The sequence below is a fragment of the Lipophrys pholis genome, assembly GCF_963383615.2.
Source record: "Lipophrys pholis genome assembly, chromosome: 6".
Classification (NCBI taxonomy): domain Eukaryota; kingdom Metazoa; phylum Chordata; class Actinopteri; order Blenniiformes; family Blenniidae; genus Lipophrys; species Lipophrys pholis.
The window spans coordinates 16,967,015-16,993,987 of NC_137629.1; the positions used below are offsets into that span (position 1 = coordinate 16,967,015).

A 26,973-nucleotide genomic window follows, 5' to 3' on the forward strand; every position below is an offset into this window, starting at 1 on the left:
ATTGCTGAGACAGCAATATCAGAAAAAATACATCAAATGTGACGACACCAAAAGAGCAGCGAGTGCATCTGGAGGTTAAACTTGTCAATGTCTCTTTAATCTCTGTCACAAACCCTCATTAAGACTAAAATCTGCTCCACTAAAATAAGGACTGCAGGTCAAATGGATGTTGTGCTGTGAGCCGAGGTTGGCTGCATTTTTGTTCCGCTGCCCTTCATTTTCTCCCACAAATTAATCTCACTAGCAGAGGTTTGGTTTGGTTGTTAACCCGCATGATCGCCACTCGTAGCCTCTTCAACTTCTATCAAGTACAAGTGCAGGTTCATTACTTCTTAAAGCACATAATAACAGATGGTATTTCAGCGCAAAGCCTGCCTGGTTTCTCCTAAGTGCAATAGTTGTACTCTGCCAATTGCAGTTTGGAGAGGGTCGGGCATTGATTAATGTCCCATTTACAATGATTCCACTGCTTTATTACTTTCTATGTTATTGTTCGCATGGCCACACTTCAGAGGAGCTCCTTGCAGATCTAACACTCGTATTATTACATTGCCTCATTAGGCCCCGTCGACACATTTTCAGGTGAAAATGGAGAACTTGTGTTGTGTTTTAGGTGTTGGTTTACACGACAACGGTGCTCCGAGTCACCGAAACGTTTTGAAATCGGCTCCCAGGGTGGAGCTTATTGATGATGGGCGGGCTCCTGTTCTGTGTAGACAGCTGAGAGGCAAGTCAACAATAACAACAACAACAACAATGGCGGCCTCCAGAGTGTCATGACCATGTTCTCCTGGGATTTGGTAGCTTTTATAGTCAACGACATCATTTTTAGCAGTGGCGTGTGAACACGAAACCTTTCCGAGACTTAAATGTTAACACCTTTTCATTTGAAACCTTGTGTGAACGGGAGCGTAGCGTTAGATGAAAGATGACAATCGTGGCGGTATCTTTGGTCTTAGCTCTAAATCAGTCGTCCTACGTCGCACTGTGAGACGGACGGCCGTTGTCATGGTCTAGCGATCCAAGACAACCGGCGATAAAATTCTGTCTCATATTTGGGGTGATGGTGTCTGCTGCTAGGAGCTACGTCAACTAACTGAACTGGTCCACATCCATACGGCGTAAATGTTTGAAACCACTTTGAACGTCCATCTAAACAATATCACGAGCAGACTTTTAGTGGCATTTAGTCTTTCTGATAACACGCCGTCCATCTTAGAACATCTCATATGCCATAAGCGGCAAATGCAAACGTAAAATGCTAATAGATGCTAACAAGTAGTTACTTTAAGTTCCCTTTGCAAAATTGGCATCACAAGATTGCTTCTCTTTCTGAGCCGAGTCCGTACTCCGTCCAAACACATAACTGCTGTGATGACGAGGTTCCGTACATGTTTCTGCTGAGGACGTGTTATTCTTGGGCAATCACGTCGTCTCACATCGTGGTAGGCTGCGATTCACCGTGCGTTTTCCTCGTCCAATCTGCGCACAGCGACTGCGGTCAGTTACTTCACCCTGATCTCGGGTCAAAGGGACTAAACCAAATGTTTCATTCTGCTCAGAGAGGCGTCACATTTCATGTCTTCAGCTGAACCCGCCAATGATAGTACGAACGTCGAGCTCCCCCACAGGGAAACTTTCCTCTGCAGAGAGGTCAGAGGTCAGAGGTCTGCTTCAGCTACACAGCAGTGGAAGCAGATCGTTGCTGAAGGAGCGTCCATGTGAATGCTGCTCACTGGCCCGAGACTTGGACCAAAGTTCTCCACCTTGGGAAAGCTTTCTGTAAGTGTTGAGCCACTTCCTGGTCTCTCAGAAAGTTCAGTTGGGTAGAAACCGCGTTTGAAATAAAGAGAAGAGCCGCGATCGGGGAAGTGTTTAAACTTGAAACTAATCCTTCCCCGTGGTATTAAATTAACCTCTGCTTGATGAGTTCTCAATCTTTCAGCTTTGTCCTCTGGCCGTCTTCGATCCAAACACAGTGCTTTTTTTTTCCTTTTTTTTTCCATATTTGACAGTTGCACTCATGCATGCAGCCCCCTGAGGGGATGCACATTAATACACCCACTCTAAGCCACCTCCACCCGTCCTGCTGGACCACAGACTGTGTCCACCTCTTGTCTGCAGAGTCTCCGGCATTGTGGCGTGGACTCCACCTGTGATTTCCAGTCGCTTGTTCTCTGGCAGGGTGTGAGAGAACTGTTGATTCTGTTGGCTCATTATTACCACAGCGCCCAGAGAGAGCTCCATGAGCTCCGAATCTACATGCAGGGCAGGAATCTCTGATTCCAAGAGCAGCCGTTCCAAATCCTCACATCCATTTTTTTTTTTTTCTTCTTCTTTCTTTTTGGGGGATGTAAATGTATCCTCTAAATAATTCAAGTATTTCCGGGCAGAACACACCCGAAAACAGAGACAATATGGAAGTGCATTAATATGAGCCGTATCATCAGTTTTACTCCAGCTGTTTGGTGAAGCACAACCTCATCGCTGTCCGGCTCCTTCGCGTTTCTGCAACTCAGCTATCACAGTTCACAGTTCGTTCATGTGCAATGAATTCATAATTACAATATTTCCACTTGGGCCAGTGCTCGCTCCGTCTTTTCACTTGAAGGCAGCTCTGGCCCATATGTTTAGCCATGCGGAGAGGCTTCTTTTACCTGCTTTAAATTCACTTCAGCTGTCCGGACCAACTGCTGTCCAAATCCACTGTTTTAATCTTATTTTTTTTTTAAATTGACGTTGTATCTGCCTTCATTTGAAATGTGAAATTAATGTCTCCTTCTTCTGAATGTGGCGTCTTCAATCTGAAATCGAGATTGATTTGTGGAGGAAATCAACTTTCCGTAAATGTAGCCTCAGTGTGATGAAGAACTGCCATATAAAGTTGTATCGTTCATGCGATTTAAAACTGAATTTTTCACAGAAAAGAAAGTTTGAAATTATAGTTTGTATTAAATTACTGGAGAAATAATGACCATCTCTCACTATTTCAATTGGTTGATACAACATTTCAAGTAAAAATACATTGTTTCGCATTTTCGCGTTTCCACAACGTTTTAAAAACTATGTCTGTTTATTTGAAAATGGCAGAAACACTGAAAATGACGTCGTTTTTATGTAGGACCGCTAGTGGGTGTTGTTGGTTGTCTTTGTGATGAAACCACACACATGCACGCAGATATACTATAAACATTAACAATGGGAGTGTGTGACAGTCATAGAGGCAGACCAGAATGTTGATTACTATTCCCAGTGACTCAATAAAACTATAGATCTTAACTATCAAACGTTGTATTACTGTTTTCATGGTTTTACAGTTTTTATACCACCTTGTTTTAATCTTTCTTGCTTAATCTTTTATCTTATCTGGTTTTATCTGTGTCCCATGTTTAATTGTTACCTTGACATATTTGTGATTCCATTATTGACTATTTGTTTTATTGACTGAATGCATGCATGAATGTAAACACACACTGGGAAAGCTACGAATGGATTGCCCCTTGTGGGATGAATGAAGTTGTCTGACTTTAACTGAACTCAACACAAAAAGTCCCAGGAGACAATGGACTGGGAGTCATGACACTCTGGAGGCAAACGTTGTTGTTGTCCATCTTCTCGGGCGTGTGCAGAAGAACGTATTGCACATGTGTAGTTGAAGAGATTCCCCGATCGACACGGAGAAAGCGCGCACACGTTTTCACAGGTTTCCATGATGACGAGTCGGAGCATTTTTAAAAAGTTGTGTTTTCAGTGGCTCCAAATAGAATGGAGGGGAAGTGTTTGTTTTTCCTTCTTTCATATTTTAACCCTGGCTGTAAAACGACTCCATATAATCAACATCATGTATGCAGATTCCACTGATCTCTGCTCCGCTGCTGCTCAGAGCCGAGGGAAACATAAATATTGAGAGGATTTGACTTGCAGTTATTACTGGGATCGCTCTCTGCTCAAACTGTGTGTGCAGGAGTTCATTCTCGTGTGAAAGCCTCGACTGACAGAGTAGATTTTTCTGGTGAATCACCAGCAGAGTTGAGAGAAAGCAGCAGACCGCCTGATCTCTGCTGGTCGTGGTCAGCCTCTGTGGACTCCCATGTGGTTCAAACCGCATGTTTTAGGATCTGTTCCATCACTGCAGGTCAAAGGGAAGTAAACCCAGAACACGTTCTTCAAAGTAAGACTTGATTTTCTATTTTAAGACATCAGGTCTAAACATTCAGGACAACTGAGCTGAGCCAAGATGAAAATCCCAGCTATTTCTGTCCTTTATGATCATATTGATCCTGTGGTTCCTTTATTCTGATCATCTCTGCTAACTTTTAATTTCTCCAACCTTGAAGTTGTGCAATCTTTATTTCCATATCAAATTGTTCTCAGTTAAAATAAGTGTAATGGAATTCGGCAGCAGAATCCCAAAAATCCTTCTCCACTTGTATGCGAGACGTGGCTTTACGCTACGTTGAATCTTTCATCGTTCTCACTACACTGAAGCTCAGCTCGCAAAAATATTTCATGTGCTTTCTATCTTATCTGAGCAGTGCCAACAGACCACTGAAAATGACTGACATATGTTTTGGAAGCGTCCTTCTCTGACTAGATTCTACTCTCGAAATGTTGCAGAGAAGGTGCCCCGTCTGGCGTCTGGCCTTCAGCGCTCCCCGAACCCTTTCCCCTGCTAGAACAAACTTAATCGCATTCACGGCTCTGCTGGCCAGGAGGGTGATACTGTCAGATTGGAAAACTTAGTGAGGTGCTTTGTTTTTCTAAATTGGGGTCGGAAACAGACTATTGTCTTCTCCGTTGAATCCATATCACTTTATGCAATTACTTTTGAATGACTAGTTACTGTTAATATTTTAACCAGAATAAAAGCATTGCATGAAGGCTCTTCACATTGGTGTCGTCACACATGAGCTCCACACCAACAAAGACACTTTGGCCTTCATGAGACCTGATTACTCATGTATTAAAAGCTGAGTTAACTTTACGAGACGATAGCTATTAAACTATAAATTATTCATTCATTCGGTCCCCCTGGGTACATTTTGTTTCCCTCATAAAATTAGAATTGCATTATTTTAATGTGCTGTTTGCTAAATTTCCCCTCACATACTGACTTTAAAGTCAATGGTTAGTGTGTATGGAGGAAGACTGCTAAAAACTTCAACAAAAAAAAAAAAGAAAAGAATTATGTCAAACAAAAATATGACGCATCCAATAACTTGTTTCCATTCCTTTGCCAGATTTGACCAAAAACATGTTAACTATTGTTCAGGGAGTCAGCTGACAGCTCAGAATGCAGTAGAAAGCCAACTATAACTGTAGCTATGCTAAAATGCTTAAAAAAAAAGATTTTGCATTGTAGATAATGTCAGTCCCCATGGGGAGGAGTTAACCTATCAGCTGTTTCTGTTACCACACCTCACAAAACACCATCTATATGCTTGATGGTAAAAACAAAGTCTAATCACACACTGATCCAATGACTTACTATTGAATCAGCTGCACAGTTGAGGGTAAAGCCATTGCACCTCTTTATTAAAGTTGGAGACGTTTACATGAGGACTCTTTAGATCCCTTTAATCGAAGAAACATCAAATTAGAAGATGTCGACCTTCACTGATTCTGCAATGTTTATCTACATGCAGAGATGTGATCCAATGTGATCCTGTAACATTGTCAGCTTCCTCAGCAGAAGCATGACTGAAGCTAACTATGAAGGTCGCCATTGTTTTTATAGCTTGCAGCGTCAGCAGTACAGCGATCATTGGGTTCAGTTGTTGGATTGAATCCTTCGGCTCGATAGTTGTTGGGTTGGATCATTTGACTCGATCATTGGGTCGTCGGTTTGAATCCACCAGTGTGATAGTTGGGTTCAATCTCTGGGTTTGTTCATTTGGTTCGATCGTTGGGTTCCATTGATCAGTTCGATCATTCCATTCTTCCTGCATTTGTATCTGTTGGTTAGATTGTGTCAGAATTGCCATTGTTCATTTTTCATATTGTCAGACTATTATTTACGGTTAACAACCGTCGCCCTCTCTCACTGTGTGTCCGCCATTTTTACGACACAATGAAAGATGTCGCCATGTGTGCTTGTGTTTCACTTGGCAGAGCCCGAAATCACGCTGCGTATACTCACACTACATCCTTGTTATTTTGCCTGTACATATAAAAAACGTTCACTGAAACTAATTGGCTGTAGCCAAAACGAGCCACCATAAATATCCATGACGTGAAAGTCTTTCTGACAGTTATAACCATAAAAATTACAATTGTGAAAAATGGTCCACTCGGAGATGCGAGTGGACCATCTGTGCCGACTGCTCTGAATCTGCCGTCTCAGCACAACAGGTCTGATCCCGGGCCTCCCTGGTGACGACCCAGCCTGACCTTAAATCAAGCTTAAAGGGGCATGTTGTGACCCAAACATCAGCCCAGTCTCCTCCTCCTCCTCCTTCTCTTCCTCCTCCTCCTCCTCCTCACAGGCTTTTAGAGGAGTCTGACCTCACCATAAGGAGGGAAGCTTTCTCCAGCTGTCGCCAATGTTTTCCACACATGCCTTCTTGCTCTCTCTGTCCTCCTTTTTCCCCCCTCAGTCTGTCCTATATACTCTACTCTGCCATGGAAGACTCCTTATGCCTCCTTTGCTTTAATGGAGCGGCCTGAGAAGACTCCTCCTGTCTCTTAGATTTACACGTTTCCTCCTCTCCCAAAAGAGAAGCTGAAAAAAAACCCAAGTTTATTTTGTGCCTTGTCTTCTTTTAAATGTTTAAAGAACTACATTTAAGTAGAAAAGATGTTTCCTTCTGTGTATGACTATCATCTGTGTGTGTGTTTTCCTGTCCAGAATCTTGAGGGAGCATTTAGGAGAGAAGGAAGTACAGCTGTCTTTGACGTTTGACGCGGTGGACGAGGCAGACCTGGCCAACTACACCTGTTACGTGGAGAACCACATAGGCAGGCGTGGTGGAAGTGCCATTCTGCAAAAGAAAGGTAGAGCACTTTTTTTCTTCTTCTTTCCGGCCCTTACAGTTCTCCACATCTTGAATTATTAGTTTGAGGGAATTTAGATTTTTCAAATGTGAAAAGAAAATCACCATTCCATTATCCCAGTTTGATGTATAGCAGGGGGTGTTAGATGAGGCCCAGTATTGAGCCTTGGTGTACTCCATATCTGCTTTCTTCTCTGAAAGACATTGAACATGCTAAATCTTTGACTCTCAAGAAAAAAATCTTCCTCCTTTTTTGTGCAAGACTATACATGTCATGATCGACTGCATTGGATGGTGGAAAACGTGGGAGGATGTGTCCCCTCTAATAGCGATTGAAACATTATCGTACACCAGGTTGTAGTTTTGGTTTAAAGTCGAAATTTGGTAAACTCTTTTATAGTCTCTTCCCTGTTGGAATTGGGGTTTTTTTGCACAAAAGCCTTTGCACTGAATATGTTGTCTACATCACACGCAAAAACAACTCTTTAACCACACCCCACTTATTGAAAATCACTCACCTACTGCATTATTTCAAATAAGACATTAACTGGAAAACTGAGGTTGATTAGTGTCGGCTCTTCGCTGAGCTGACCTGGAATCACTGGCATAATGAAACAAATCCTCCAGTCTGCTTTTCATCTCGAAACAACTGACGGATGGAGGGATGGATGGAATTTTAATCTTTCAATGAGTTATGTCAAGTCATCTCAGATGTCTTAAAAGTATATGCGATGTGGAGCAAAAGACAACACAATGATGAGGCTGGTGTCAAATTACAACACTCAGCACGTTTTGGGTTTACCAGAAGGTGTGCAAAAAGAAAGTTAGTGGGTATACACACACAAACACACACACTTTTCGAATGGTGAACTCGTACATTATTGATATGTCCACACGATCTGGACCCATAATTTCCATGGGTGCCCTATGAATTATTAGTGAGGCTGGTGTCAAACTGCAAACCGTTCGTGCCGCACGTTGGAACATTCAGCACTGGTAAACAGAAACGGATCTCGAGGAGACCAAGTGTTTGTTTGCTTGTTTGTTTGCTTGTTTGTTTCCGAACATGTACAAAATCGAAAAAAAAAAAAAAAAGAAACAAACAGAATGAATAAAATAAAGAGGCACTTCTCCAAAATGAGGAATCCAGAGATCGCTTGTCACACACTCCAATTTTACAATATGTGCCTTACATGTTCGAAAAGGGGGTAGGAAGAAGTCTAACTTTTTTAATCCTGCCTCTTTAGGTCTTTATCATTGCAAATTTATTTCTGTATGAACATATTGTCTGGATAAAGGACCAGTAGAGCGGTGTGAAATGAAGCCGTGCTATAGAGGGTGCAAACACAGTCTGCAGTGGACGGTACTGTCGGTGACTGTGGCAGAGGCTTGTTTCTACAAGTCACAAGGTCCCAGTGTGTTAGATTAGTTGGCGGCCTGCCGCTGTCAGCTAAAACCCCCAACATTGAGTGAGGACTGCCTTCCTGACAGTGGGAAGACGTGTTAGAAAGGTACAATCTGTTCATTTTCAAAGCAGAGGGAGGAGTGCCTCTGTCAAGGTGAACTGCTGGTCCGATGTAGCTCCAGAAGATTGATCCTCCAACATCCAACTCTTGGCAAACAAATGGATTTCCCAAAGTGTCAGACGTTGTCCAATAACTGAATAAAACATGAAGAAGACCATTGGTTTTGATTGATGTACTTGTACATAACTGTCAAACAGACAGGCGGCAATAAACAAAAGGTTCTGGATTTAGAACTTCCACAGCGTGTTTTCCCACAAGCACTGCTTTATTTTTACTTGTTTGTTTATTTGGTTTCTTTTGCTTCTTTTTCTGTTACTCCGGCTTACTAAATATAAAAGCATGTCTGCTCTAGTTACCTGGGACACGTCCCGCCTCTCTTTATGCTTCCGTTAACAAGGAATACCCCTCCAGCTCAGGAGGCTGACGCCGCTTTCATGGCCTAGTAAATATTTGTGGATGTGAACAGCTTCCAAGGTAATTAAGACTTTAAATGCACGCTGTCATCAAGAAACGCAAGAGCTCCTCCAAACGAGCAAGAGCTCCTCTTTAGTGGCTCCTCGTATAAAGCTGGATGAGAGAAAATAATCTCAGACTCCATCCACAGATAATGGACTTTTTTTTTTTCTTTTTCTTTTTTTTGATTGACAGGTGAGTTGCAGAGATGGTAATGAAAGAACAGCACAGGAGAAAGCGAGGAGGAGGAGAGGAAAAAAAAGCAGGATCACATAATTACAGTTTCAAATATTCCCCTGAAAAATGCATGAGAGCTCCGCTGCCTTTGTAAAACATTTGCTGCAGTCCTGTGGTATCTCGACTTCCATCTGACGAGCATGGAAAGAGCGTGCCCGCTCGAGTCAGAGGCCAAGACCCTCGCGGAGGAGGAGGAGGAGGAGGAGGAGGGTGAGGGTGAAACCTGGAGAGACGAGAAGAAACAGAGAGCGCCCGGAGGAGAGGAATCGTCTCTGTTACCTCCAATCTGAGCAGTGAATGCCCACCGTATGAAAGGGAAGCAAAGGCACGCAACGTGACAAAAAGCTCGGGGAGTGGAGGGGGTAAACAGACAGAGCAGCAGCAGGAGGCTGAGCTGACGCAAAAGAAAACAGAGAGCGAGGGAGAGGGAATAGATGCAGACAAAGAGATAAAGATGGGCAAGGTGAGAGGAGTGAGAGAGCCGAGGTGGGGAAGGTGAACGAGGAGGTGGAGGGAGAGGAAGGAGCACTAAAAACATCTCCACATCTGACTCCTGCTGAATGCCCCGGGTGGCAAATCTATCTTACTATACTTAACTAGCACCGTAGGGAGTCTCTCTCTCTCTCTCTCTCTCTCTCTCTCTCTTTCACACACACACACACACACACACACACACGCACGCACGCACGTACACACACACACACACACACACAGGTGATTCAGGAGGAGAGTTAAAGGGTCCTCGATACTTAACACAGTAATTACTGACAAGACGTGTGTGCATGCGTACGTGTGATGAAAAACCGTATATCCACACAGAAATATGCACACCTGCAGTCTATCTGACAGCATTGTTCCAAAGTAACGGCCTCCTATTTGAGACACATCTGTACACATACACACACACACACACGACCAGCACACACACATACACACAGTAAGGGCCCCGCAGCGGTTGCAATGTACAGCAAAAGGCAGCACATGTTCAAAATGCTCTGTTGCACTGAAAGCTTCAAATGACACCTCCTAAAACGTCCTGCAGGAGAGAAACCTGAGTGGAGCTCATGTTGCTTTTGGGGGAAAACGGCGTGTTCATCGTTCCATGTGCTATATCTGCATCTGTCTGAGACCAACAGTTGAAATCGGCGAATGTGAAAGCTTTGGCTCCATATTTCTCAGTGTTTGCAAATAATTCCTCTGATTTCCCACATAATACACCAGGAGCAGCAGCTTTAACTCGGCTGTAGCTCCCAGCACGGTTCAAAAATAGCTGTTATTCTATGTAGGTCACCACCTGGTGGCTGCTGTGTGTATAACACTGTTGGAAGAACATAATCTTGAAGTTGCCCATTAATTTTGCACAAATAGTTGGTTTTTGAAAAGGAGTTTCATTATTTATGTGGTAAAGCCAGGAAGTTATTACCCAATATATGAGTTTCTTTATTTGTTTTTCTTTATTCGTCTTTGGGCTTTTATATTAAAGATAAACACTTTGCTAAGAGGCACAGAGGGAATGAGAGAAAACAAAGGATATTTACATTGGCCCTTGCATGATTTTGAGAGGAGATATTAACACATTTCTGATTATTTCTGGCTTGTATAAATACGGGCCTTTCAAAGCAGTGGTGCCAGAAGAGTCTAATGGTTCAGCTCTGTTTGAATATAACAAGCCTTGGTGTTCTGTTGCCTCTGTTCTTTTTTCCCAAGCTACACTACATCTTCAACCTACATTACAAAATCATGCATCCTAGTTTAACCGCAAACTCCAGTTGGTTTGTAGGTTTGAGCGAGTTTGTGGAAGCCTGGATGACTCGTTCCTCTCTTCGATTCAACCATCCAAGGTGCTGCAGTTTCAACAATCAGAAAAAAATCCCAAATAATTTTCTTTTCTAGCTGTATATATATAGCTGCAGCTACGAGTCATCTCAACCCTAAAAATAGATGTTTGACTGCACACCATCCATAAGACCCGACAACGTATGCAGGCTGACCAACCAGAATGTCAAAATATGATCATCTGCTCATCAACATGCAGTGAGTCATTCTTCTTATAGCTGGAATTTACTATGGAGCTGCTTATAGTCCAGATGATAACGGACGGACGGAAAAAATAATGGATGGAAGGACGACATCAGACGGATGGATGGATTGACAAATAATAGATGGATGAACGGTGATGGACGGACGGACAAGTGATGGATGGAGGGACGGATAGAGCGATAGACAGAGAGACGGATGGATTTCCATTGCCTCCAGAAGCCGGTGTGCGATTGTGCGTTTTCTCTGCAGCGTGCACGACTCCTGCCGAGTTCGGCATCTCGCAAAACTCACTCCCACAATATTGCTTTAATAAGGAAGCTTGCTTTAAACGCTGAATCCCTGAAGTCTCAGTCCGCTTCGCAGGTCTCGGTGTTGTGTGCCATCCCCAGGTGAATAAATCAGGAGCATATGTTTGACATGCTTGGTGGGTGTATTTAAGAGGATATTTGTGGAGATCGGTTAGATTGTTTATTTCTGAAAGACATTGTTATATTGTGTGATTGAAGAAAACAGGCTGTGGAGGAATCTCATCAATCAAATGCGACAACTTCACTGAGGTACCCAGATACCCACCGTTTCAGTTGGAAGGGTCCATAATTTAGCCAAAAGTAAATATTTGCTCACTATTGTCTTCAAAACTGTGGAAAATGACCAGTTTACTTGGTGAGTTCCACTTCTTGAGGGTTCCAGTGCCTCCTGCCTGAACCCTCAAAGCCAACAGGGTGACATTATGGTTCCTGAGCACAACACAACAAATAAAGCACAAGTTACCTAAAGTTAGTGCGAGTTATCCAAGCTTGATTTCACGCGCCGAGTGTGTGTGATTGAATTAGGGTGCGCTCTCACTCGGCGCTGACCCAAAATAATGGGTTGATGCATCTACGGTGTGCGCCTGCACTCGCACAGCCGCGCGCCCCGGCTGCAGACTCTGCTTATTGTGACTGACAGAGCAGAAAGAGCGGCCTTCAGCCACCACCACCACCGCCGCCGCCGCCGCGCTCGCTCCAAAGAAAAATGGATGGAGCGAAAGGGCTGACAGGAGAGGAGAGGGATCCAGAGAAAATGGCAAAGAGAAGGACAGATTGGAGACTCCGGAAAAGAGATGGATGGAGTTTCTGAGGTGTCACTCACAGGATTCGGCTCGGGCTCCAAGTGCAGCGTTGGACTCTGGCGAGGGACGGAAACAATCCGTCTTCACTCCTGCTCAAACGCGTGGAGGAAGTTAACTGTTTGAAAATACACTCAACATCCCAGTAAAAAAAATCTTTACATTTTAATTTAACAGCATGCGCCTGACTCTCAGATTTCTCTCTGTTTTGGTTGTTAAGTCATTTCATCATTGCCCTTTTTGAAGACTTTGGAGGAAATTGCACATTGAAGAACTCAAGCATTCATATTGACCATGACCAGATTGAACTCCAGTATTTCTTCCAGTACCCTTTAAGCTGAAGTTTGTGCGCGATTTCTAGTATTGGTTGTAATTATGAAACTGGCTATCCACCTTTTGACATCATGTTGGATGATCTACATTGTGAACATGAAACTGGTGCAAGATATCAAACACAAGCCCAGAGATAAGGTCATACGCAGGCTCCGGTTATGAATTATGTGAGATTCTTTACTTTTAATGGAGTACTAATGAAATGACTTAGAATTGTGCCTTTTTTGTCGTAATTCAAAAAAGAAATTTAGGTTTAAAAGGCTTTTCATAATCCACTAAAACAGGGTTACTCTTCCAAATTCCTCAACGCCTCAAACCGATGATCAGAAATAAAATCCAAAGAACCAAAGGAGGTGAGAAGGCAGCAGAAGGCTGTTGAAGTCAGTTGCAGTGTTTGCTTGTGCTTGAGAGAGACGACAGAGAGAAGAGTTGCATTGGGGGGGGAAAAAAAAGAAAAAAAACACGAACTAATTGATATGCCTTTTATCCCATCACCTCTCCTCGCCGCCGTTACACACGCCGGCCTCTTCTCGGGGCCTAATAAGTAAAAAGCGTACTTAAAATTCCACTTTAAAATTGGCCTCCCGTTTTCCCGAGCGCTGATATCAGGAGACGGCAGCGAGCGACTCATTACTGATGGAAAATATCTGAGGGAGATAGATGAAGAGGGGGGCTTCTGAAGGGAGAAGCTTTTAAATGTGGATCATTATTAATAGTAGCGCTCGCTGGCCGCTTTACTTCAGAGCAAATATTTGGAAATTGGTTCCATTTGGTTGTTTTCCCTGCCCCCCCTCTCCACCCCCTACACCCACCCTGCTCGGCAGACGCACCGCCTCTGTCTGCTCTGTACTGACTCCAGCAGATGTGATCTGGGAGCCGGTAGAGTAGGAGAGACGTCTGCTGGTCAAACAGAGTAATAACTTCAGCTGGATTAGATACCAAAGAGAAGAGTAGGGGAATAAACAAACATTCTTACGTCCAATAAAATGCCTCAGTTCTAGATTTGGACATAGAATCACCCACGTTCTGTCCCAAATCATTATTATGAACTCCTTATGAGTGCTTTTAATGTTGTGTAACTTCTGTAACTTCAGCTGGATAACATCTTGTTCTGTCTTTTTGGAGATAAAAGAAACAAATCCTACACATTTTGTCCCAAATCCGTATTAATAATCCTCTGTGAGGCAACTGACCTTTTTGGTAACTTGTTACAATTTGTCATCTTTGTTGCAAACTGCACATTATATTGTGGGACAGTGGGACTCTGCAGTGTGCCGACATCTTTTTAAAGAAATTATGAACATTTGTAGTATTTCTTTTGCCGGAAATAGTGAACTGTGTAGGATGGATGAATAAATGGATGAATGGTGGTTTAATAAGGGGACCAGCGGTAACAGATGATAATTTGTAGAAACATTTGAATGAAAACAACATATAAGAAGACATATGGCACCACGTCAGGAGTCTCATGGTCCAAAAAGCACATTTATTCCTCAAAGTGTGTTGTTTTATTTCCAATATGGGACACGAAACTGTAAAACAGATCGTTTTCTTCATCTTATATTGTCTAATAGAAACCTTTCAATAAACTCTATTCAAGCAAAAACGGGTTCATGTTGGGGCAAATTGATAGAAACAGGTCGTCACTGTCACAGCAGGTCATGGCCGGGGTGTTCAACCTGCGGCTCTGGAGCCACATGTGGCTCTTGAGCTCCTCTGTAGCGGCTCCATGAAGCTTTCGGAATGTGCCGCAGACATAAACATTTTGTTTTGTTTTTATTTTAATTGCATTCCACAATGATTTTCAAAAATGGTCTGATGTCCAGGATTAAAAAAAAAAAAAAAAAAAGGTAAATAAAGTCAAACGAATATGTAATCGTTTTGAGTAAAAGAAAAAAAAAGGGGGAAAGCTAAAAAGGAAAAGACAGAAAAGAAAATCTTTAAAATGAAAAAAATATATATGTATAAAATATATTTAAAATGTACCTGTGACACTTCATTAATGGAACCTTATTTATTGTACGTATTGCAAAAAAAAACATGTTATTATTCCTCTTTATTTTAGATAATTAGCCATTTTGCGGCTCCAGACAAATTTGATTTGGTGGAAAATTGCGAAAAGAGCCGGCTTTGAGAGACCGCAGCTCAGCAGCCGTTTTTATTTAGGTTTTTTTATTACTGTTTATGAAACTGATCAAGAAAGGACTTGTATATCAAACGATACCAATCAAACCATACCATGTATGACCACGACATGTTACCCTATTTCAACAGATTGCTGCTCCGGTGGCAAAGAAAAGCTGTCAGTATTACTGTATTACAATGACAATAAAAAGCTCCACTGCAGAAATGAAAAAATATCAAATCTGAAGCAGAGAATAGAAACACAGAATTTTTTTTTTTCCCTTCTTGAGGCATTTTTCTACTCTGGTAGTAACTAGTGCTTGTCCCACAGCGAATTCTGTAGATGTAACTGTGATAATATTAGATTATAATAATCAGACCTGTTATACCTGAAGGCTTCCTCTCACCGTTTCCTCCTTTATACATTAAAAGAGTTTGTTTTTTTTAATAAAGGGAAGGCAAATATCTCACAATTTTATTCAGGCCAGTGCACAACATTGTTGGAGAAGTAAAGAGAAATCGGAATAAAGCTATCAGTGTGCTGTCTTTTTACTCCTTATGGTTTTGAGTTGTATGAAATGCAAAGACAAAAAAAAAAATGTCTTTTCTCTTTTTCCATTGAGCTTTGATGTGAACTCGTCGGCCTCTGAAATCTCTTCTCCTTTTCTTCTGTCTTCTGGCTTTACAGAATATTCACAGGGTGAATGAATATCTTTTACTATTTTTCTGCTGTCGTTCACTGACTGAATTTAAGTTTCCTTAATTAGTCAATGAAGATTTAAACTTGTTTAAAATTTATGCATTAAACTGCCTTTAAAATTGATTAGTTTGAGAATATAAGTACATAATCGACCCCTGCAGGAGACCTTTTGTGAATGTTGTGATCTAACTTGATAAATACCTTAAAATCAATATATTAAAAAAACAATATGATACCATATGATAATATGCAACTTATAGCCACCGTAGGTGAATTTCTTTGCCAGAGGTGCCACTCCAGGGATGCCAAATGTTCTGCTTCAGTGAGTCAGTAACAGAGAATTCAGACAAAAATAGGTACAACTGCGTCCTAAACCGGAGGTTTTATTTTCTGGTGCTTCATGGAGGAAAAGAGTCCAGCGAGGAAAAGAAGTCTGAAAATGGAGTAGGAAGAAGTGAATAAAATGCAAAACATCCAATCAACTTCTAAAGCAGGTTTACCCAAGTTGAGGGTTGAACTACACCAGTTTGTCTAATCTGCATCTCTTTGAATGAGCAGAATTCTGAATATTTTACATTCTATTAAAGAGACTTTCCTCAATAATGAGTGTAAATGATTGAAATCTACTTGTAGGATCAGTTCAACAGGTGGCGCCATGTTCCCAGGTGCTGCTTCACAGTCAACATGACTGTAGGACAAAGTGGTCCAACTCATTTAATGCATACAACCTGCATCCTGTCTCGAAGGCGCTGAAGTAGTACATGACAGCTCAACAGCATTTTACATACACTTCTGGTCAACTCCACAGCTTTTTCTTTTCTTTTAGTGCAAAGCTGAAATTTACAGTTAAATACAGTTCCAGTTACATGTTATGGTGTTTCCTGGTACAAAATAGACTCAATGTCGCATTCCAGTGTCCTCTTTTTGCTGCACTTTGTAGCCCCTGCATGTTATCACAAGCTCACCTTCACCGCTATCAATAATCACTGATGTCTCGGTGTTGGGTTATGTTCATACTAAAACATGAAAATCCCTGACACATATATGAGCGAAAGTCGCTATATTTATTGTAATTGGTAACCTCATCGTTGCACTTTCAAAGTCACCCCATGTTTGGCCCCTGAGCTACAGGTTTCTACTCTAGAATTTCAAAGCTTGTTTGTACCAAACAATTAAATAGATGATGAATAGATATTGAGGGATATTAGACAATAAAAATGTATTTGCCCTCGCACATAAAGCATGAGGTCAACCTTGACATTAGTGTGTGCCGCTGGCTTCTAACTCAAAAATAAATCAATAAACTGTGGTTTGAAAATGTAGTGCTTCCAGGAGCAGTTGCAGGTGGGATGTGCTCGTGCGTGTGCGTGCGAGTGCGTGCGTGTCAGAGTGAGACAGTAATGGATCATATTTCCCATGGTGTCATTCAGCAGCCATGTTCCATTAATCTCCTATGCACTCATATTGCTTATGATAGCACTATCATTCATTCTGAGTGTGTGTGTGTGTGTGTGTGTGTGTGTGTGTGTGTGTGTGTGTGTGTGTGTGTGTGTGTGTGTGTGTGTGTGTGTGTGTGTGTGTGTGTGTGTGTGTGTGTGTGTGTGTGTGTGTGTGTCCGACATGCTGACGTGATTTCCTCCCTCCCTCAGTCAAAGCAGTTCATTTTGTGAAGTCCCCGCATTTTCACAATATTTTCATGTGTCATGTGACTTCCTGTTCCAAGCCTGTTTACACGATTTACACATTTTTGCACTTCAGTTTCAGAAAAGTTTTGTGTTCACACAACAACGTTTTGAAAACATCTGAAAATCAAAAAGAGTCCAAACCAGTAAAAAAACTAAACAGGACAATGTCGATAAAAGTGGCTAAATATGGAAAAACAGCCAAAATGGCTAAATTAGCTAAAAGTGCTAAAATGGCTAAAATAGCAAGAAGAGCTATAATGGCGAAAGCAGCTGAGGAGGCGACATTCAGAAGTTTGTAATTGGTGAAGAAACGACCAAAAATCACTTGGTGAAATTCAGTCGTTTCACGTCAGGATCACAGGTGAAGTTTGCCAACCTGAGTAATTATGCTTCTTGTTTTTGTGAGTCAAGCAGCTGATAAATAAAGTGCATAATGAATTGAACCTGTGGCTCACGCCGTTTGTGTTCCACTGAATGATATAAATGAAATCTCTCTCTTCCTCTCACAGATATGTACCGGCTGGAGCTGGCCGGGGGTCTCGGGGTCATACTGCTGCTGCTGGGGGTCCTCACCGCACTCTACAAGTGCTACAACCTAGAGATCATGCTCTGCTACAGGAGACACTTCGGGAGCGATGAGACTGAAGACGGTAAGATAGTCACGCCACAGCAGAACCAGAAAAGAGATAAGGGAGAAGACTAATTGTAAATTTACCTTAATCTCCTATTGGAGTATTTTTACATCAGATTGTCAGATCTCATCTCGTCTTGAAGGGTGATTCAAAAAACCTACATATAATAGAGAAGTTTAGTTAAAGTTTCTTCGCTTTTTACCCTCCGCAGTTCAAGATAGTCTGGGGCCTCAGACAAGAGGAACGTTGGAGGCCCTGAATCCCAGACCCAGAGACAGGAAGAGAGAGGAGCAAACTCTGAGATTACTGTATAAATGCACACTGTGTATACATGTCCAACAGTCTGAGACGGTTTCAAGTTGTGTCACTAGTGATGTGAACCAAATGTCCCTGAGAGACCCCCTGTGAGCTACAACACAAAGACAACAAGCAGAGCAGGGGGCCCCATTAGGGAGACTCCAGACACTTCGTCATTGTTTGCAGAGTGTTTTAGGCCCGTTTACACGACAACGTCTAGTGAAAAAGCATAATTTGTGCATTTTTGTTATAGAAAATTTCGCAGTTACAACATATGGAAAACAATGAAAGTTGTTTTACAAAGGTGGAGTTTTCAGTGGCTCCGAGCGCCGCTGTCGTGTAAACAGACACGCAAAACGCAATGGGAGTTTTCTGTTTTCGCTTGAAGAGATGTCGTGACAACTAAGTGAAGGGGTGACATGATGTTGTCATGGAAATGGAGCAATAAGCGATGCCTCTACGTCCACTATGATTCTCAGATGTCTTTGAGGCAAACCTTTAATTAACCATTTGCGAGGACTGACCTGAATGCTCCTTCTGTATAGAAAGTCTGACTGACACACCCAGAAAATGACCATAAAAAATGTGCGCCGGTAATGATAGCATGCTAGTGCTAGCTCACAGTGGTTTACTGAAAATAAAAAATAGTTAAAAGAAAATCATTACAAACATGTGATTTGAGTATATAAACATCCGTAGCCAGCCTGGGTTTGCTAAAAGATGAAAAACCATTTTTGGTGGGTTAACCAGTCCAAATATAGAAATGAATGTGTTGGGTATGTAGAGGTGGTTAGAGAACTAGCACAGCTCGCAGTACAACACGGTGTATTGTTCTGTTCCTCCGTCTTATTGAAGGAGAGACTACAGCAGAAAGAGCCAGGCAAAATATTGGATGGAAACTTTCATGATGGTGGTAATACTCCGCTCCGCTGATCACCGCTCTTTATATCTGAGACAAGGATGGAGCCACTGAAGTGGTTCAGCAATCCAGGGTCTTTGTGTCACTCACCGAGCTCCAATCTCTTTTGTCTGATCTGTGCCCTCCGAGCGCCGTCACTGAGATCTGAGCCACACTTCTGTCTCTCTCCACAGATAACAAGGAGTACGACGCCTATCTGTCCTACACCAAAGTGGACCTGGACTCTTTGGGCAGGTCAGGTTTTCTCCTTATTTTAGCTACTAACGTTTAGAAGCCATCCTTTTCTCTTATTTGTCGAGTAACTTGACACAGAGAGGAAAGAAACTCGGACTTCAGGTCTGATCCAGAGACGTGAGCCATGTTTGTTGTCCCCTCTGCCAGCAGGACGAGCAGTGACGAGGAGACCTTCGCTTTGGAGATCCTGCCAGACGTCTTAGAGAAACACTACGGATACAAGCTGTTCATACCAGACAGAGATTTAATACCCAGCAGTAGTAAGTATCAGCCTCGTTACACTCTGCTGCGGTGGTTATGGGTGCAGTGTATACACCATATATTGTGAGACCATCGCCTTAACCCTGAACCGAACTTCACATTCAGCTCTAAAGCAACATATCGACCCTTCAGGACTTTTTGAAAAATAACACACACTATCCATTTAGCACATTTTTAGCACATTTTTATGAATTCCTCCACGAACATGTCCAATTCCACATTATTGGCCATCTATACAATCATTCAGACTAAATCTGGCATATTCACAGCACTGGTTGTCTGTTCATTAATATGCACTGTCTCATTCAAATAAATGAATGAATGAATGAATTCCGCTGCAAATGAAACCAAACACAGAGCGTTCTCATGAAAACAGGAAATAACATGACGAAAACCCCCAATTTCAATACTGTTTGTGAGTAATGTAGAATCTTCTTGAATCAGTCTGAAAGTGTTTAACCTGGCCCTCATTGGATTGGATTGGATTGGATTGGATTGGATTGGATTGGACTTTAGTTGAATGATACATGTGAGAGGCCATTGCACCAACAGACCTTAATTTCCTATATTCATAAACTGCCAACAAACGTCAACCAAACATTGTTTTTACCTTATTTGCTTTTAAATCTGTTAGCAGCCTTGCCCCACCCTACCTCTGAGCCGAGTCAGGCCCACTTCCCCACTCTTCCCCACTGCATCCATTGCCCCGAAGCTCTGGAATGACTTGCCTCTGTCCATCGGACAGGCCGTTTCCCTGTCTGTTTCTAAAACACATCATCAAACCCACCTGTTGCCTTTGGCTTTCCACACCATGTGAGCTTTGGACTTTTTCCTCTACATGGTTTTACTCTTATTTTATTATTTATATTATCTATATCATTCTATCTAGAGTATTTTATGATGTGTGAATTGTGCCCTATGCATTTTTTTCACCTTATTTATTCTATTGTGAAGCACTTTGGTCCACCGCAGTTAATTTAAAGTGCTATATAGATAAAGTTGCTTACTTAAAACACATACTCAATTCAATATGCATCATGGATGTTCCACTGCACTTTATTTGGGCCACAGATGGAATAATGTGTCCATGAAGGATACAGAGGACACGTGGAAGATTACTCCTACCCCTCATTGCACGGCGCCTTTACTCCCCATTTCCTCCTTTCTCTTGTTTACACACTCTTCTCTTCTTAAGCCCCTCCCCCCACTGGCTCAGTCCACAGTCATAGGTCGGCACACATAGGATCCGAGGGGTACAATGAACACCTGGAAAAATATTGATTCATTTCATATTAGGCATCATACACACACTCATACACACACACACACACACTCACACACTCACACACACACACACACACACACACACACACACACACACACACACACACACACACACACACACACACACACACACACACGCTGACATTTCTAGGACAGTACAAGATGTACAGATTTATCGCACACACAGAAACCACACACACACACACACACACACACACACACACACGTTTGCATTGTTTATCATCCTTTCAGCGGTTATCTGTCACGCTGTCCAACTGGAGTGGAAAATATGACTGTTATTGCTCTATCTGTCAGTGCTGATGCACACACACTCTCACACACTTCCACATACTTGCACACGCTTGTATGTCGGATAGATACGGGATGGTGGGTAAAACATTAGTCTTGCTGCCAGACACACACCATTAATCCATCCATCTATCCATCTATGACAGAGTTTTCATTTTATTAATGCCAATATTTAATAATAGTCCTAACCTCTGCACAACTCAAAGGGAAACAATTACAGCTTTTACCTCAACCTCTCAACTTGTTGAGAGGAAGATTGCTTGAGCGATAACTCCGACAGGTCGGAAAAGCTGTAATCACTGAATCTCTTGACTTCTGACTGGGAAAAGCAACCACAAGCAGGTCAGTTTAACATGGTAGACATTAGATATGAACCAGTCAGACAAGAGAGTAGAAAGTCTCAACAACAACACTGAAATGATGTGTGCAAACTTGCTGCTTTCCAGATTTATGCAGTGGACTGTGCTGTGGTGAACTACTGGAAACTATGAACTATTATCAAATTTATGTTACCATACCTCGCGGTAAGGTGACAGTTCGGACGGAAATGTTTTGAGCCTTGATTTAAAAAGACCAAGGTCAGTGACGGTGTGACTATCAGGGGGCAGTTTGTTCCAGAACCTTGGTGCAGCTCCAGAGAAGACCCGGTTACCTCAGTGTTTGTATTTACACCTCAATACTTCCAGCAGCCACTGATCGGATGACCTCAGAGCTCTTTTTTTTTTTTTTTTTTGGTCCGGTGAAGTTAAAAGCTGGGATAAATAAGTTGGAGCGAGTCCGTTAAGAGTTTTAAAAAACAACCATTAAAAGTTTCAAAAGAAATTCTGGACTGGAAGCCAGTGGCGAGCGTAAAGGACCGGGGTGATGTGCTCACGTCCGGGGGTGTCTGAAAAAAGACGTGCGGCAGCATTTTGCAGAAGGCGGCTAATGAAAAGACGAGGAGATGCCAGCGTAATCCAGCCCTGAACTGATAGGAGCAAGAAAAGCTTTTTTTTCAAGGTCAGTGCAGCTGAGAAAGGGCTTGACTTTGGCGACGTGACGGAGTTGAGAGAGACTTGCTCTGACGACTGTGGTCAATTTGTTTGTTCAATTTCAAGTGTCAAAGAATCACCCCAAGATTTCTGAGCCTTGGTCTCAAAGTCATTGTACATAAACATGATATGTCGGTATCAGTCCTCCTGAACATTTAAAGCATTCCGTTTTGTCCTCATTTAAAAGTAAAAAGTGAGAAGACAGCCGCTCCTTAATGTCCCTGATACAACTAGTAACACTAGGCAAAGAGAAATTGGAGCAATTTCTTACGTCTTAGTTGTAACAAAATGTGAAGAAAGAAATAATCACAGATATTGTTTTGGGGTTTTTTTTGGTTGTATTGTGCAGCCCGTAAATTAAGAATTGGGATTATGTGGAAATTATACATAGTAATCTGTGGAACGTGAAACTGTTTTAGGTCTTGATTAATGTTTCTTGTACTTCTTTGTACCAAAACAAAGGGGAATCGTTCCGTTTTTCTGGTACAATCTAGATATTCCCCATGTTTTAATGAACTTAAAAAGCTTCAGAGGTTCGAAAGTTTGTGTGTGTGTGCATGCGTCCATACATACACAAACTTTTAGAACTTCATCAAAACATGGAAAATGTCCAAACTGCACCAGAAAAAACTAAATGATCACCGCGGTGATATAAAAAAATTCATAGAACTTCCTCCTGAGCTTCTTAGATCGTCACAGAAATAAAATATAGAGCCATTATCTCTTGTGCATTTGCATTTTTTGCCTCCTAAAATCACATTTCCTCTTGTCCTAAAAAACACAAAATATTAATACACCGTCTGGAATAACATTATAACGTGGCACAAAAGCATGAAACTGAGGTGTGTTTTGCATTATTTAGCATTTTCTCCCTAAAAATACATAAATAAATGTGTATAAATGTGGCTGGTAATGAATATTCGTGCGCCGCATAGCCTGCCCTCAGCTGAAATTATGCCTCTTTCCTCACGCGAGGTACAAAAACATGACATTCCCTCTCAAATGAGGGTTTCGTCTCTCTGGCCCCGGAAACATCCAGAAAACAAAATGTCCACTGTGCATGACTGCACCTGTAACTTTTAGTCTACAGGTCAGGGGAGCGAGTGCATCGACGAGAGAAACACAAACTCCTCCCTTCAATTATCCACTTCACCCCCCCCCCCCCCCCCCCCCCCCCCCCCACAAAAAAAAAACCAACAGGAGAATGAAGAGCTGCAACACAGCGAGGTGGGGGGAAGGGTCACTGCTTCCTCGTATTTTATTAATTGATTTACATAATCCCCGCCGACAGAGCGGGGCAGGAAGGCGGGCGGGGAGGGAAGATGGCAAACTGGAGAGGAGACAGAAAGAGGGAGTGAATTTGGAGATGTTCCGTACTATTTGTGGCCCTCAAATTGAGCGTGAAATTGCAATGTGTTGCCGGAGAGTCGCTGTCATTAATTTAGTTTGCGAAGAGAGGAGGCGGCGCGCCGTTTCCACACGGCACACAAAGAGAGCCGTTTCCACGTGGAGTCAACCCTCTAAAAACGAGAGTGGAGTGAACATTCAGTCCTTCTATGATGACGACGCCTGCTTCTATTTGTCTCTCCGGCTGGAAAAGCTTCCAGGAATGTTCAAACTGTGAGCAGGCTGCACGGTTAAAACCCATTTTTATTGAACGTTTCATATCCAAACAGTAGTGTGTCGTTGAGAAAAACACAAAAATCTAAGAAAGAAGAGAATTTTCTCTATGTTTCAGTATTTTTGCTTCAATTTTAATAATGTAAAATCAACAAAGGGATCAGAATGCTGAACAATGAGAACAAATATTTGGTCAGAAAGCTTTAGGTCCTGAGACAGAAATTTAATTTACTGCTGTAAATCATCAGAAAGACAGCTGCGTTGAATAAAAAGGTAGATTCAAAGAGAATAAACCTTCAAAACTATAAGTCAGAGTCAATTATAAGCCAGTATCATTTGGGAGGAACCCCCGTTTTAAACTTCAAGCGTTGACTGAAAACTCTAACCATAATCATAATATACACTGTCATACACTGTCAGTCTTTTCAGGTTGTGACTGATTACACTAAATTGGTGGGCTCGACCTGTAAAACGATGTTTTTGAAGTGACTTTCACATTGAATAATCCTTTTAAGTAGAAATAAGAAGTAATGAGGCAAATAATGTAATAAACCTCTTAAACCACATGTAGTAATTTTTTCGGCTCGAGTTGTTCGAGGAGCTCTTGAAGTTGACTGTACTTGGTGTGGAGGTAATCTCGACGCTGCCATGTCGATCAGCTTCGTCTCCTTCACCAGTTCACATTTTCCCGTTGTAAATCACAGCTGATGTACCGGCGCAGCTCCGGTCCTCACTTTAAGAGCTGACTCCACCGTGCTGTGTCAGAGCGAGAAAAACCTGGCACAAGCACTCCTGTCACTCCTTTTGGAGACTCCTGTCAGTCACAATACGCACTGACCAGCAGAGATAGCGGCGCTGAGCCAGCCTCAGTCAGGAAAGTTACAGCCGGAGGTTTACTTTAAAGCTGCAGACTGTTTTCTTCAGGCGATGCTGCATTTGTGCACCGGGTGGCAGCAGTGAGTCACTGTTCATTCAGCTGTCATTGGCTGGCCAGTTAGTAGGTGACAGATAATCAGTGGACTTCAACCAACAAAAGGCTGAAAATGCTATAACTCTTTTCCAAAAGAAAGTGGAAAGAATAACAAATTATGATGCGATGAAGTCCTTTCACCTTTGTGTTTATATTATGAAGTGTATTGAATTGGATCACTATGTACAGATGATTTTTTTAATTTTTTTTATATTAACTTCAAATGTCTTCAATGCATGCACGTCATTCTCAGAACACAAATGTCAATAATAATCTGAAAGATAAATAAATCAAACAAAAGGCTATAAAGGAAATGAAAAGATGTATTTGTGTTACTGGAATTAAATAATTCAAATATTGTTTTGGAGAAATCTTTTGTTTGTATCTGTGATACATTCATTTATTGGTGGTCATAAGCTGATATAGTTTCTTATGCCCCCTTGGTGTAAAGAGTAGGTTGTTTAAGATGATAAGCTTTTGCTTTGGCCGGTACTTTTTCCACTTTTCCATTTTGCTGAAAATGGTGTGAATATTTTGGTAGATTTCTCTTTCACAGTCTGACCGATATTTATACTTCAAAGGTGCAATGTTTGAAGGAATGCATGTCCTACTTTTGGTTTTTTGGTTACTGAGGTGAGACACCTCTCACAACTACATCTGTTTCATTGTAAATAGTTTCCAAGATCTACAGCCACTGTACAATCATAGCATGACTCCATCTTGTGGCGGAAAGTGGTACTACCAGCCTTGTTGGGTTAAAGTAATGACTCAAATTATTATCTACAGTCAACTTTCTGGGTATAAAATAAACTTTTCTTATTTCTTAAATAAGAAATATGAGTTCAAAGAGAAATGAGAGCTTCTTCGTAGGCCTACATGTTGAAATTGAGAATGTATTTATATGCTGCAGTGAATATCATAAATGAATCAAACATCTGTTGGTAAAAGCCAGGTTACTTCATGTTAGTGTTGATCAATCCAAGAATTATTTGGAGCTTACTTTTGCACCTTGTTATCTGGCAACAAATACCGTTTCTGCTCAATTTTTTTGATGGAAACTGCACAACTATTAGTAGTTTATGAGGAATCTTCTTATTTGCGCCAAGAATTCGAAGCGAGCATTGTCATCAGTGTCACGTCTTCACAGGGCAGCAGGAAGAGTATTGATTCAGTTTTTCGGGTTCTAACATTGCTCTGTGCTTTTCCCCCCTTCATGTCCTTATCTTCCAGCGTACATCGAGGACTTGGCTCGCAGCGTGGAGCAGAGCCGACGCTTGATCATCGTTTTGACCCCAGAGTTCGTTGCCAAAAGGGGGTGGAGCATCTTTCAGATAGAGACACGCCTCCACTCCATGCTCGTCACTGGGGAGATCAAAGTATGGCGACAAGCTGGAAGCGCCCAGATTAGTTTACTGCGTCGGTTTTGCTGAAGAATGAGGGTGAAACGTTTCTCATGTGTTTGCGTGTCCAGGTGATCATGATAGAGTGTGCAGATCTGAAGAATGTCATCAACTACCAAGAGGTGGAAGCACTTAAACACACGATCAAGGTATACACCCTGAGGGATGAACGAATGGGGGCGAATGGAGACCAGCTGATGTGTCCGGTCGGCAAATAAGAACCTTCTCCTCTCTGCAGGTTTTATCCATCATCAAATGGAGGGGTTCCAAGAGCAACGAGCTGTCCTCTAAATTCTGGAAGCAGGTGGTCTACGAGATGCCTGCTAAACGCAGAGAGACACTGTCCAGGCGCCAGGTGAAGTCAGCCTGTACTGCTTGGTTTCTTTTCCGTTTCCTTTTAGCAGTGTGGAGCTTCAGCAGAGTCGTTTCTCATGATTCAGGTTTTCAGTTTCGTCTTTATCCAACCCCTTATGACCTTCACTGTCAATCCAAGCTGGTAGATGGACACAGTTCTCTTCCGGAAGGGTAGTACCTTCCAGCTCGTAACGGGCACCTGTACACCTGATCATATCAAGTGTAAGGAGCAGTCAGAAGAGTGGGCAGTGAAGTGTGTTTGTATATAATTGTTGTAAGTTCCGTTTGATTTTTGCTTTCTCTGAGTTCATGAACTCATCGTTTGATCTAGTTCTATTTGTTTCTCTTCTTTTATGTGAAGAGATGCTTTTATGAATTGATTAAAGCACTGAATCAAAGACCAGTCAAGCTTGTTTGAGCTTCTGGTATAATTTCCAGACATCCTCTGTTAAGACAGAAATAAT

The 26,973-nt window shown here is 42.0% G+C and overlaps 1 protein-coding gene across 1 annotated transcript in view; it reads left to right on the top strand.

Moving 5' to 3' along the window:
- il1rapl2 (interleukin 1 receptor accessory protein-like 2) overlaps positions 1 to 26,973 on the top strand; it is a gene marked incomplete at both ends in the record, with an annotated part of 361,181 nt that overhangs the window by 331,022 nt on the left and 3,186 nt on the right. Inside the window, 7 exons of the mRNA XM_080466033.1 lie at positions 6,848 to 6,993; positions 17,708 to 17,848; positions 19,220 to 19,280; positions 19,431 to 19,540; positions 25,986 to 26,131; positions 26,227 to 26,304; positions 26,394 to 26,510. Coding sequence (XP_080322159.1) covers positions 6,848 to 6,993; positions 17,708 to 17,848; positions 19,220 to 19,280; positions 19,431 to 19,540; positions 25,986 to 26,131; positions 26,227 to 26,304; positions 26,394 to 26,510 — 799 coding nt within the window. The remainder of the gene's footprint in view (positions 1 to 6,847; positions 6,994 to 17,707; positions 17,849 to 19,219; positions 19,281 to 19,430; positions 19,541 to 25,985; positions 26,132 to 26,226; positions 26,305 to 26,393; positions 26,511 to 26,973) is intronic.